This window comes from Entelurus aequoreus, linkage group LG19, assembly GCF_033978785.1.
Source record: "Entelurus aequoreus isolate RoL-2023_Sb linkage group LG19, RoL_Eaeq_v1.1, whole genome shotgun sequence".
NCBI lineage: Eukaryota > Metazoa > Chordata > Actinopteri > Syngnathiformes > Syngnathidae > Entelurus > Entelurus aequoreus.
Window position 1 is genome coordinate 34,234,795 of NC_084749.1, and position 14,125 is coordinate 34,248,919.

At 40.5% G+C, this 14,125-nt stretch overlaps 1 protein-coding gene across 1 annotated transcript; it reads left to right on the forward strand.

Moving 5' to 3' along the window:
* Positions 1-1,207: 1,207 nt before the first annotated feature.
* On the forward strand, positions 1,208-9,897 carry LOC133634909 (plasmalemma vesicle-associated protein-like). The gene is made up of 9 exons (XM_062027565.1): positions 1,208-2,029; positions 2,102-2,278; positions 2,348-2,444; positions 3,719-3,920; positions 4,011-4,230; positions 7,746-7,895; positions 7,967-8,083; positions 8,291-8,398; positions 8,473-9,897. The coding sequence occupies exons 1-9, from the start codon at positions 1,826-1,828 to the stop codon at positions 8,479-8,481; spliced, it is 1,284 nt and encodes a 427-aa protein (XP_061883549.1). The 5' UTR covers positions 1,208-1,825; the 3' UTR covers positions 8,482-9,897.
* Positions 9,898-14,125: the final 4,228 nt, after the last annotated feature.

A 14,125-nucleotide genomic window follows, 5' to 3' on the forward strand; every position in this document is an offset into this window, starting at 1 on the left:
AAGTCTCTTATTCTTTTTAATAAGATTGTTATTCTGAAGCTAACCAATAATAAATAAAGTACTTCTTACCATTTATGCGACTTCTTGAACAGGTGGGGTAGAAAACGGATGGATGGATTAAAATGCATGAGAATGGTTTATATTTTGAACGTTATTTTTAACACTGTGATTACCAGCGGAATTAGTCATTACTTATCGTGTTAAGCAATGTCAGCCAAGATTTATCTGAGAGCCACATGCAGTCATCAAAAGAGCCACAGGTTCTCTACCCCCGTTTTAGGCGGATCTTAGGTGGTTGACATTTGCTATGCCAAATAATGGCGGGGTAACCTGACTCTCGCCAGATCCTTGTAGTTCGCTGCGCTCCACACAAGGAGCTGGGCTGGAGGGCATTGCAAACTCCTTTCAAGATAGCAAAAAATAATGAACCAATCAGGATCGCCGGGCGGGATTTCATAGATGTGACGTAGCGCCAAAGCGACTGTTTGATTCAAACAACAATGGCGGCACGCAGCGGGGAGTCGTGTGCTGACATTGATTCTGCTATTGCAACTGTTTTGCGACATCAATGGTCTACTGACATTGCTGCGTTGTTTCAGTAAAAGTTCTCTAACTTTTCGCTCTGTCGTTATCCAATATGTCGGCTGTTCTGTTTTGGATTTCCCAGCGTCGCTCTCATCAGCGTCACAAGTTGTTCATGTGAGTGCTTGAAGTAGCACATCATTCAAGATAACGGACTAGTGCTTTATCCAATCACATACAATGATATTTTTTTTTACAAGGCCCCGCCTTCTGAAATAGATCTCCTATTGAGAAGTCCCAGATCCTTGTGTGAAGCTCAGCGAACTACAAGGATCTGGCGAGAGTCAGGTTAATGGTGGGATGCTTGTAACTTAAAGCATAACAATTAGCAAAAAACTCCTCTTATCCTCTTAAAACAAATCCAAACAAGTTATATTTTGATATTGAAAAACTTCAAGATGTGTGCTCACAACCTTGTATTTTGGTGATAAAAAACTGAACTTAATTATGCCATAAATATGTATTTTATACCAGCAATACTTTGATCATACATACAGGCCTATAGGTCATGATTGATATATTGCAATGATTCTCAAACTGTGGTACGCCAAAGAATCACTTGCGTAAAGTACAGTGTTTTATTTTCTTATATTCAGTGTTACTGTTCAAACTATGTAAAAAAATACAGTGGCCAAAATATTAAATATACTCTGCCTGGTTTTTGATGAATAATTAGGCCTACTACGCTACTGTTTTTTAATGTTGGTCATTATGGTGGTACTTGGAGAGCCAAGTGTTTTCTAAGGTGATACTTGTGGAAAAAAGTTTGAGAACCACTGATATATTGCATAACAAAGTTAGTGTTTGCTGGTATAACACGTTAAATATGGCTACTGTCTGTCTTGGGAGGCGCAGCTCTATAATCCCAAGAATGTTTCCTTATTCCCAACGTTTTTCCTGCCTAAAAATGACAATAGACATCGACAACCAAGGTTGACTGACAGCACGCTTGCTGACCTTTCCATTCCCAAGTGTCTATTTTTGTAGTAATGACTTTAAGTATGCGTAGGTTGAGGCTGTAAATGTGACAGAGGTCGATAAGGAGGGAGGAGGGAGGTGAGGGCTGGGCCAGAATGGACTGGAAGTGTGCCCCCAGCAGCATTTATAAACATGACCCCCACACGTCTCCCCACACTCTTTGTTTACATACGTGCTTCTTGGCACAACCTCACACTGGAAGGCTCCTCCACCAATCTTCCTGTTTTAGATTTGAAGAAAAGCCGGCATTTGGCCCCCAAACGTCATGTACAGCTCCAGCTACTCTCGGGCCAAATTTGGCTTGGAGGCCAGGGAGCCTCTGCACAAACCGAAAGGGAAGAGCTGCGGCTACTACATGAGGATCGTTTTCTTCTTCTCCTCCCTCATCCAGTCCCTCATCATCGTCAGCCTGGTGCTCTTCCTCATCTACGGGCAGCCCGAGAAGTCCGCCGAGGAGAAGCGAGTCAAGGTGAGCCACGTTTATTTTTGATCTACTAGAAAGGAGTTGCTTTGGAGCAGTAACCACCAGGATGTTGTGCAGGAGCTGCAGCAGGCCTTGAACAGCCTGAGCGAGAACAACTTCCAGCTGACTAAAGAGAAAAGCCAGCTGGGTGCTCTGCTCGGGGCTCGCACTGCTGAGAAAGCTGCTATGGAGAAGGCGCTGGAGACGCTCAGAAGTGTTGCGAACACTACTACTACTGAATTAAGGAGTAGACTAGTGAGTGACTAAGATAAATATTATAGATATTGTGTAAAATTCACTCATTTTGTCGTTTTGCTTTTCTAGGTCCAGTGTGAGAGGCAGATTGCAACAACACGTAGCAATATGGGGATGCGATGTCCTACTCCACCCATACAGCATCCTATTGTGGTCAATACTGGCAGTATGTATTACAATACGCTACTGCATAAGTATTCTTTCTTTTCACTTAAGTATTCTATAATTCCAAAGGATTTAAGAAAATACAACAAAAATGCTTAGTTTTACGAATTCAGTAATATGAAATGGGAGTGGCTAAAATGACTGAAAAATTGCAATATTTAGATTTTTTTGATCAAATTTCTGCAAAAAAATGGAGTTCCACTTAAAGGGGTCATACGATTATTTTCTACATTTAAAACACTTCTGGTCTACATAACGTGTAATGGTGGTTCGTTGGTCAAAATTTTGCATAGATTATGTTTTACAGACCATCTTCAAACCGCTTTGGATACACCTTTTTGTGGGTGGTCTTATTTACGTGCCTCCACTTTGAATGTGCTTCTCCCCGTCAACCTGTTCTAGTTTTTAGCGCTTCCATACGGAATCTACTGACAGATTTAAGTTGGAACTATACGCTACTTTGTATTAGAAATGGCAACAGTGGAGGATGCATGTGCTTGTACGAGCTAGTCTGTGAAAAAGAAGGAACTTATTGACCACAGGGGCGGACACGCGCAAAGCTCTTAGGGGTAAATCTCTACCATATATGGAGATATCCGCTTATATCACATTAGGAAACATTTCAAAAAGCTTGTTTGGTGGAAGTATGAAGGAAGGCAAGATTGTTTTGTAAATATCTCTGCCATGCCTTCATGGTTTGATTTCACATTTTCAGGACATATGCAGATCTCAAATACACAAAAACAGGTACCAATAGGTAAGGAACGTTGGTTTTGAATAATAGAACCCTTTAAATTTGTACATTTTATTCTCATGTATCCTTTGGAAATGAGTCTCCTCATTAATATTTAATACAAGCACAACAAATGATCTGCTCAATTTCATCTAAACAGTTTTTCTACATTAAGTTTAACTTTCTCATCCTGCTTTTGGACAAAAAATAATTTATGTACATTTTAAATGTAATTTTACATTTTTTTTGAAAATGACACTGGAAAAAAAAAGTTGAATCAATGTTCCTGTCTATCATGTCTTGCACCTCCAGTTGGGTTCCTCCTCCTTGCTTTCCACTCCACTCTGCTCCCCAACATACCAGTCAGTTGTTCCCATGTATTCATTTATATCTGTTATCAATATCAGATCAGTACACCCCTACTTACAAGCAACTTTTCACAACATAGAGCTGCCGATTAACCTGAAATGCGGATTTGTGGAATGTGGGAGCAAATGTGAGCCATTTAAGACTATGCTTGTATTATTTGTGTGATCTCTCAGGTGAGCTGAAAACACTGCAGAGCCTCAACGCTCAACAGAGAGCCATGATCGATCTGATCGAGGCCAACTTCACTCAGACAGTGCACTACCTGATTCAGGAGAGAGACAATGCCCTGAAAGACAGAGACATCCATCACCACGACGCCATCGCTCTACGGAGACAAAACACCATGCTGGAACAGCAGCTCACAGCATACACCAGGTACTCTGTGCGTGTGTGTGTGTGTGTGTGTGTGTGTGTGTGTGTGCATCTATTACACTCATAAATACATTAAACATGGTGTTTGAACAGGAAATGCAAAGAGGACTTTGCTCATTCTTTGGACGGGATCCAGACGGTGACCAGGGATTTTCTCAACAAAATCAACAACCTGTTCCCGCACCAGATGACCTTTCACCTCACCTGTGAGAGTCAGCAGGAGCAGATGGAGAAGATAAGGAACAGCTGCACAAACCTGTCCAGAGATGTGGAGAACAAGTTTCAGCTGTATTTGGACAACGTGGGCAACAAGGTGTGTGTGATATGTTGTTTAATAACGTGCTGAACACTGTCAACGGGCTTCTATGATATACAGTCAGGGCGTTAAACTCTTTTTCATCATCATCATCACGGAAGCCCTCAGAGTGTCGCTTTGTTATTCAATCACTCCAGGATCTTGTAATGTTCAAATTGTGCCAATTCATGCATATTTGACCAATTAGGCACCGTCGCACCGCAATTTCTCTTATTTATATATATATATATATATATATATATATATATATACAGTGTGTATATATATATATATATATATATATATATATATATATATATATATATATATATATATACAGTGTGTGTATATATATACAGTGTGTGTATATATATATATATATATATACATATACAGTGTATATATATATATATATATATATATATATATATACATATACAGCATACTTGCCAACCTTGAGACCTCCAATATCGGGAGGTGGGGGGTAGGGGTGGGGGCTTGGTCGGGGGTGGGGGGTGGTTGGGGGCGTGGTTATTTACAGCTAGAATTCACCAACTCGAGTATTTCATATATATATATATATATATGTATGAAATACTTGACTTTCAGTGAATTCTAGCTATATATATATATATATTTATTTTATTTACATAGAAAGAAAAAAAAAAATACTTGAATTTCAGTGTTTCGGTGGCTATCCAATAGATGGCAGTATTGTCCTGTTTAACTTCTCCGTTCATTGGGCAGGCAAGCTGTTTATATTGTGGGAAAGCGGACGTGAGAACAGGCTGTCCCCACTCAGTCTCAGGTCCGCATTGAGCTGGAGGGGGCGTGGCCTCCAGCTCCGGCTGAATACCGGGAGTTTGTCGGGAGAAAATCTCTGCCGGGAGGTTGTCGGGAGAGGCGCTGAATACCGGGATTCTCCCGCTAAAAACGGGAGGGTTGGCAAGTATGATATACAGTATATATATATATATACGTATATATATGTATGTATGTATGTATATATGTATGTATGTGTATGTATTGTATACAATTAGATAAGAAAATAAAGACAAAAAAGGAACCACAGACAAGTGTCAACATAAAACATTCCTGAATAGCCTTAGAGAGATATAACAACCAACAAGTACACAAAAGGCTCATCAACCACCAACATCCCAGTTGTGTTTTAAATCAGGATTAATTCGTAGATCAGTTTCTCCTGCATATCTCTGAAAGGCACCTCACAGTTCTTGAAACTTACAGAACAACCATTCAATGTCAGCCTAAAGTTCTCCAGTTTGAGAAAATACAGAATAATCCAGCAGGCGTGGCAAAAACTTGCTATGCTGTTAACAACTTGCTGTTAGAACATTTTTAAAAGCAATAGATTATCCAGAGAGGATATTTCTCAATAGAAATACATATAATTTGGTATATGAGGAGACAAAGTTACTCTGAGGTGGATTTATTGTCAAAGCAGAGGATCTACTGAGACGGCAGACAATTGCAGACAACAAAAAACTTTGCATATTTCATTTAACACGGTAATAAATATTGTACATATTACATATTGTTATGAAAGTAGCTGTTATTACAATATATGTTTGTACTTGCAGAGTGTGTACAGTATATACAAAGTTAATGGAGGGCTTTTTAAGGCTACAACGATGACTTCCATTAGCAACATCTTTACAAGCCTAAAAAAAAAAAGACATGCGTTTGTCTCTTATAGTGATTGTGAACGATAGGCAAAATTCCAAAAAGAATGCAGTTCCCCTTTAAAGCCTGTAGTGTGACTCTGACACAAGCTCAACAGCAAGCCCACCATCCACCCAAGTGGAGAGTCCTGGTTGCCACGGTTGGCTCTCGTACTCTTGCTCAAGGCGCGTAAAGAAAAAAAGAATGTTAGAAAAGTTTAGGTGAAATTACTCAAAGAACAATAGTAGGTATGAAAACACTATTATTAACCGCCTAGAATGGACGTATTAGGCTGTCTTTAGATTGGAGCAGAGTGGTAATTGTTTCTTTGGCAACACCTCGTTGCCACAATAATGCAGTAAGGGACATGTTTGTTACTGGATTGTTACTCTAATTATTTGATCCTTGTTCAAATTGACATTGAGGACACTTATTATGTACAGTATGTCATGCTTGTGTGCGTAGCTCCCAGCAGCATAGCCTACCATGTTTACCTTTTGGAAATGACTTGACTCAAATACAAGGAAAGATCCAAACTTGTGTGCTTATTGGAGGACATTTAGATGTTAACTGGCTGTCCAGCTTTGCACAAGTCAACACGCTGCAGGGCTTAGACTTCCTTTTTATTGTCATTCCAATTTGAACTTTACAGTACAGATAAGAACGACATTTCGTTGCATTAGCTCATGGATCCACTGTGGACTGGACTTTCACAATGTTATGTCAGACCCACTCGACATCCATTGCTTTCGGTCTCCCCTAGAGGGGGGGGGGGGGGGGGGGTACCCACATATGCGGTCCTCTCCAAGGTTTCTCATTGTCATTCACCGACGTCCCACTGGGGTGAGTTTTTCCTTGCCCGTATGTGGGCTCTGTACCGAGGATGTCGTTGTGGCTTGTACAGCCCTTTGAGACACTTGTGATTTAGGGCTATATAAATAAACATTGATTGATGGTAGTGCAGGATAAAAAAGCAATAAGGTGCATATATAAATAAATAAATAGGTTACTGTACAGATAAATATATTGCACTTTTTCATATGCATCCACGTTTATGGATGTATCTTATATTGTCTTTTTTATTCCAGCGAGTTAATCCATTTTGGGGGGAGTTGAGGGGATAATTTAATTATGATGCGTTCAAGAGTCTTACGGCTTGAGGGAAGAAGCTGTTACAGAACCTGGAAGTTCTGCTTCGGAGGCTGCGGAACCTCTTTCTAAAGTCCAGCAGTGAAAACAGTCCTTGGTGGGGGTGGGAGGAGTCTTTGCAGATTTTCTGAGCCCTGGTCAGGCAGCGGCTTTTTGCGATGTCCTGGTGATCTTTTCCACCGTCCTCACCACTCTCTGGAGAGACTTCCAGTCTGAGGCACTGCAGGCTCCAGTCCAGACAGAGATGCAGGACTGCTTGTATTGGAGAGTTTACATGCAACTGATATAATCCAATACTTTTTTTTGTTATTGGATCGGGACACCTTTTAAAAAAGAAGGCAATAAATATTGAATTTAGGAAAGAACTTGAGTAAAAAGTTATATTTTGCATAATCTTCATTATTATGAAAGCCTATGAAACGGTGAAAGACAGAAGTTTCCAAACGAGGTCGCTTACAGAGAAATGAAAGAATGCGCAAGCTACTTTGATACTTTTTGATACAATCAACCTGTGTAGGTCAAAATATGCAAAACTGTCTTAGTTGTGTGTTGTAGCTGACAAAGACAACTAGTGTAATATCTACTAATATATCTCATTCATACTGAATTTGTTGTATTTTTGGACGCTGCTGGTAGAAAGCGCTGCATCAGCTGTCAACACCCAGTTAGAAATAAACATCACATTTGTCCTCTTCTCACAGGTGGCTCAGATTCAAGCCATGTCCAGTCGTCTGGAGGTGCAGCACACACACCTGACCTCTGACCTGCAGCAGTGTGAACACAACCGCAGCGAGACGCTGGCCGAGAGCAGCAGGCAGCTTCAAGCCAAGCAGAGGACTCATGACGAGAAGGTTGTATCCTCCGACACACCAAAGTCTGTCTCCATCACAGACTTCCAAACTAACACGCTGCTCTAACTCAGATGGAGAAACTGCTGATCGAGCAGAACCGGCTGAGAGAACAGAAACAATTGCAAGAAGACACTTTGGCCCGGAGAGAAAAGGAGCTGCAGACCCTGAGGGCATCGCCTAATTGTAAGGTGAATGTCGTGACCTTTGCTTCTTTCTACACAACATTGAGGGAAGTGCCGGACCACAGATGGCCTGTGATTACATGGCAGAGGTGTGTGTACTCAGCATTCAGCAGGAATCTGAGGGCAGCAGAAGCAGGAAGGATGGGCGGCCCAGATAACAACTCTCATCAAATGTTGTCAGTGTGACTTGGTAAATGAAGTCATGTTGTCCAGGTCGCTCCGTGGAAACCAGCGGGAGTGCAGTCTGTGCCGCAGCACAGCAGGCAAACTGTCGCTAACTGGCCTGCTTTTCAAGCGCCAAGCATCAGCAAAACTCTGACGGTAACTTTTGACTTCCTCTGGCTACTGCAGTCTGTGTGATATTCCATCTTAATCGTTAACCTTTTCTCTTCCAGGTGAGATAATATGCAACAGGAAATCATCAGCGGAGGCCACAGTGGTGTAAAAACTGTAAAGACCAAAAAGTTAGTGATATTCGGCTTTTGGGCAAACTTAAAATGATAGCTTACTTCACTGTTTTATTACTTTCCAAAAAAATCTACTTTCATTTTTAAAAACGCATTTTTCAAGGAGTTGGTCAACTGTCCTTTAGAGTGGACACAAATATGTTTGAAGTTTGGAATTTTGTGAACATTATAACAAATGTTTTCAATGACATTTACAAGTGTGTTTACATATTTTAACATCTAATACTTAAAGGGGAACTGCACTTTCTTTGGAAATGTGCCTATCATTCACAATCCTTGTGTGATAAGCACACATATTTTATTTTTTGTATGCATTCTAACACATAAATAAAGGCTAGCAAAAACCAGCCAACATTGGAGCTAAAGGGAGTCGCTCTATTCTGCCTATAAAGGACTCTAAAAACATTCAACATTTTTTTATATATATGATATAATATAGTAACAGGCACATTCATAATAACATGTAATATTTATGTATTTTGCTCATTTTAGAGTACACTGATTAGCTGCATTGTTAGCCACCCCGTACTTGCCATATTTTAGGAATTAGAATGCATTAAAAAAGAAAGACATCTGTTTTTGTCTTCCATAAGGATTGTGAATGATTGGCAAAATTCCAAAAAAAAAGTGCAGTTCCCCTTTAAGTGTGCAAAAATAAACACTGATATCATAAGAGTATCAGATAACATAATATGTAAAAATATTCTAAACAATCATAAAAGTATATTTTGCATTCTAAGGACATCAAGTAATTTATATGAAATGTTTAAAGAAAACAAGGTTGTAACAATATTTCTGCCAGTCGAATATAATATAGCCTTCAATGCAGGAAGTCCCATTCATTACAGATATTATTCTTCACAATTTCCTCAACACATTTAGTCAGCAATCAAAAATGTGAACAATCATACAGATCCTTAGTTGTTGCTGGATGTCAGCATATTTCTATAAATGCCAGGGAGGAATGAACATACACTATGTGCCTCGCCTGCGCTGCACGTGTCGGCCAATAGTGACCCCACTTGTCAACTCTTCACTTTGACAGTAAGATATATAATATACACTGTAGTGGACGCTATGCCTGAAATCATTCATGTGCATTTTAGGTTTATCCTAAAATTTCACCCAAAAGCCGAATATTCATAACTTTTTGTGTGTGTGTATACACCAACACGCATCAAATGTAATAATACACTTTCACATTCATAATTAGTTCTTACTTGGAAAAAAAATATTTTGTAATGTTTCTGTATCTTTGCTCTCAACTTGATGTAAAACACGACAAGGTGTAAATATTTCTCTTGAGTGTTACTCATTTTGTTTATACTTAGATTTTCAATTTAATAAATTAAAATGACCCATTGAGTGTCTTTTTTTGCTTGTTTGTTTGCCTCTAAACTCCCATCTTAAGTCTACCAACCACAATGGCAGCACAAGTGTTAAATACGTGTTACTGTACACTAAGTTATGTCTAACATAGCTTAGTGTACAGTAATACTTTTTAGACATAAATTAGTGTACATTAAGACTTATTGAACATAACTTAGTGTCCAGTAATACTTGTTAGACATAACTTAGTGTACAGAAATACTTGTTAAACATAACTTAGGGTACAGTAATACTTGTTAGAAATAAATCAGTGTACATCAAGACTTATTGAACATAACTTAGTGTCCAGTAGTACTTGTTAGACAAAGTAGTGTACAGAAATACATGTTTAACATAACTTACTTTACATTAAGACTTATTGAACATAACTTAGTGTCCAGTAATACTTGTTAGACAAAGTAGTGTACAGTAATACTTGTTTAACAAGTATTTCTGTACACTAAGTTATGTGTAACAAGTATTACTGGACACTAAGTTATGTCTAAGTATTTCTGTACACTACTTTGTCTAACAAGTATTACTGGACACTAAGTTATGTTCAATAAGTCTTAATGTAAACTAAGTTATGTTAAACATGTATTTCTGTACACTACTTTGTCTAACAAGTACTACTGGACACTAAGTTATGTTCAATAAGTCTTAATGTACACTGATTTATTTCTAACAAGTATTACTGTACACTAAGTTATGTTTAACAAGTATTTCTGTACACTAATTTATGCTTAAGTATTACTGTACATTAATTTATGTCTAACAAGTATTTCTGTACACTAAGTTATGTCTAACATAGCTTAGTGTACAGTAATACTTTTTAGACAAAGTAGTGTACAGAAATACTTAGACATAACTTGGTGTACAGTAATACTTGTTAGAAATAAATCAGTGTACATTAAGACTTATTGAACATAACTTAGTGTTCCAAAAAAAAATCGCTGCCGTTGTGTCCTTGGGCCGGACACTTCACCCTTTGCCCCCGGTGCCGCTCACACCGGTGAAATGAATGATGAATGAATGGTAGGTGGTGGTCGGAGGGGCCGTAGGCGCAAACTGGCAGCCTCGCTTCCGTCAGTCTACCCCAGGGCAGCTGTGGCTACAAATGTAGCTTACCACCACCAGGTGTGAATGAACGATGGGTTCCCACTTCTCTGTGAGCGCTTTGAGTATCTAACAATAGAAAAGCGCGATATAAAATCTAATCCATTATTATTATTATTAAGTATTTCTTAGACATAATGTAGTGTACAGAAATACTTGTTAGACATAACTTAGTGTACAGTAATATATGTCTAACAAGTATTACTGCACACCAGTTTATGTCTAATGTAACCTATACGTGCTACAAATCAATGCAATATATATGGGGTGTTATGGGCTAGGAACAGAAGACTAGAGTTTCGACTCGGAGAGAGAAGGCAGAGCTTGAATTGCAGTTTGGTTGGCACCGTGTATTAGAGAATTAGTGATGGACAGCAGATATACACACAACAATGAGTTGAATGGCCATTCAACATGAAAGCAATTTGAAGAAAAAAACACAAGTACTATATAGATATATACAATTCCAATTCAACTAATCAGTGTCTCTGGATCTTGTATATATCTCAGCTCAGACTTAATAGAGTTCTTGGAAAAAAGGATGGCAGTACAGCCCATGTGCTGCAGGTTAAGGATGAACATTTGTAAAGGGTTGGCTCGAGAGCCTCCTACCAGCCCAGACAGAACAGGTGGTGGGGTTCCTGGCTGGAATCTTCCAAGAATGATCCTTGGACTAGATGCTTCTTTTCCTTAGCTCGCCATCAAAAAGAGATGCCTGGCCTGTGTAAGAACCAGGACCATCCTTATAAATCCATGTGTACACAAAATATCTTCATTAAATAACACTAATTGCAGTATAAAGTATTCAGAATAGGTTCTAGTTATTTCCTCAATATTGTACAATATAAATCAACATGTCAGAATCACAATATGCAATAAAATGCTAAAATACCCATTAGCAGCATAAATATGACCTAAACAAAGCAGTCAGTGCACTAAACGTGCTTATTATCAAAACACATTCAAAAGTACATTCAATACACAATAGTTATCATTGGTTTAAGTCATAAAGCTTGTACACAGACCATTGACAATATGCCACAAAGACTGTTGCAATGAAACAATGGAAGAAAAATAATGCTACAGGTGCTATTTTCATAAATATGGACTCACCAACTCCGCTTCTACAGTCACACACAGCTTAATGACAAAAAAATCCGGCGCTGGTAGTCGGCTCTATAAAGTTAACAAATAGGCATTTAGTTTAGAATCCGTCAGCACAATATTTCAGGTGGAAACGAGAATAAAAACCTACTACCTGTCTCCCCTCACGTCCCGTCTACTTGCCACTTCCTGCTACCGGCTTATAAGCACAGCTGATTGGACCGTGGCGGTCACGTGACGAGGAAGCGCTCACAGAGTAATAGAAAGCAAGAGCATACCAGTCACTGCAAAAGGTATGGATTTGACACCTGCATTACACTAACAAGCATTACTGTACACTAATTTATGCTTAACAAGTATTACTGTACATTCATTTATGTCTAACAAGTATTACTGTACATTCATTGGGGCACAGACGTGACAGCGATTTTTAAACACTGTTCTTCTTCTCTGGAATATTTATTCATCCACTGTAAGCCCTTTTACTCACCGCGTGAGATTGTTTCATTCATTCTCGTGGCTGTTTACATCCCGCCCGGCGCGGACGTGCGTGACGCTCAGCGCGCGCTCGCAGGACAGATCTTACATGTGGAACGGTCTTTTCCTGACTCTCTTGTTATCGTGCTTGGTGACTTTAACAAGGGAAATTTGAGCCAGGAATTACCAAAGTATAGACAGTTTATTAAATGCCCGACCAGAGAGGAGAACACGCTGGATCACTGCTACACTACACTGAGCAAGGCTTTTCATGCAGTCCCGCGCGCTGTTCTTGGACTATCAGATCACGTGATGGTGCACTTAATCCCTTCATACAGACAGAGACTGAAACTGGCTAAACCTGTTATGAGGAACATTAAGTGTTTCACCGCCGAGTCTGTGGACGAGTTGCGTGCTTGTTGGGAAACGACAGACTGGGAGGCAATTGGAGCGGCCACGAACAGTCTGGACGAGTATACGGACACTGTGACCTCATACATACAGTTCAATGAGGCGCGCATCATTCCAACGCGCACCAGGGTTTGTTATAACAACGACAAGCCCTGGTTCACACCCAAGCTCAGACAGCTGCGCAAGAAGAAGGAGGCTGCGTGGAGAAGCGGGGACCGAAGTACATACAGAGAAGCGAAGTACCACTTCACCAGGGAAGTGGAGAAAGCTAAATCTGTGTACTCTAACCGTCTACAGGAACAGTTCCGCTCCAATGATTCTGCGGCAGTTTGGAGAGGTCTAAGGGCCCTTACGAACTATAAGCCCAAAACCCCCCAGGCCCTGAATGACCGGACTCTCGCTCAGGGCCTCAACACACATTACTGTCGTCATGAACGGCCTTCAGCTCATCAAAGCCATGCTCCCCCCACCATCACCCTCCCCACCAATGCCAGCACATCATTAAAGGAGTTAAAGGACTCAAAGGACTCCAATGACATCACAGGACTCCAAAAACACAATAAGACTGTAAAGACCCTCTCCATTAAAGAAGAGGATGTACGCCGGCAGTTCTTGAAGCTGAATACGCGGAAGGCCCCCGGGCCGGATGGTGTCTCCCCCTCCACTCTCAGACACTGTGCGGACCAGCTGGCTCCTGTCTTCACTGACATTTTTAACACCTCTCTGGAGCTATGCCGCGTGCCGTCCTGCTTTAAGACCTCTACCATTGTCCCTGTCCCCAAGAAAGCACGGATCACAGGACTAAATGACTACAGGCCGGTCGCGCTGACGTCTGTGGTCATGAAGTCCTTTGAGCGCTTGGTCCTGCCCCACCTCAAGGACATCACCGCCCCCCTCCTGGACCCACTGCAGTTCGCCTACAGAGCCAACAGGTCTGTGGATGATGCAGTGAACCTGGCCCTCCACTTCATCCTGGAGCATCTGGACTCCCCAGGAACCTACGCTAGGATCCTGTTTGTGGACTTCAGCTCTGCCTTCAACACCATCCTCCCTGGACTGCTACGAGACAAGCTCTACCAGCTCAGCGTGCCCGACTCCCTCTGCA

Excerpts from the sequence above, each read along its gene's own strand:
- LOC133634909 (XM_062027565.1), top strand. The coding sequence starts at position 1,826 with ATGTACAGCTCCAGCTACTCTCGGGCCAAATTTGGCTTGGAGGCCAGG. Across the intron at positions 4,231-7,745 it reads TGGACAACGTGGGCAACAAG|GTGGCTCAGATTCAAGCCAT; the intron begins GTGTGTGTGATA and ends CTCTTCTCACAG. Across the intron at positions 7,896-7,966 it reads AGAGGACTCATGACGAGAAG|ATGGAGAAACTGCTGATCGA; the intron begins GTTGTATCCTCC and ends GCTCTAACTCAG.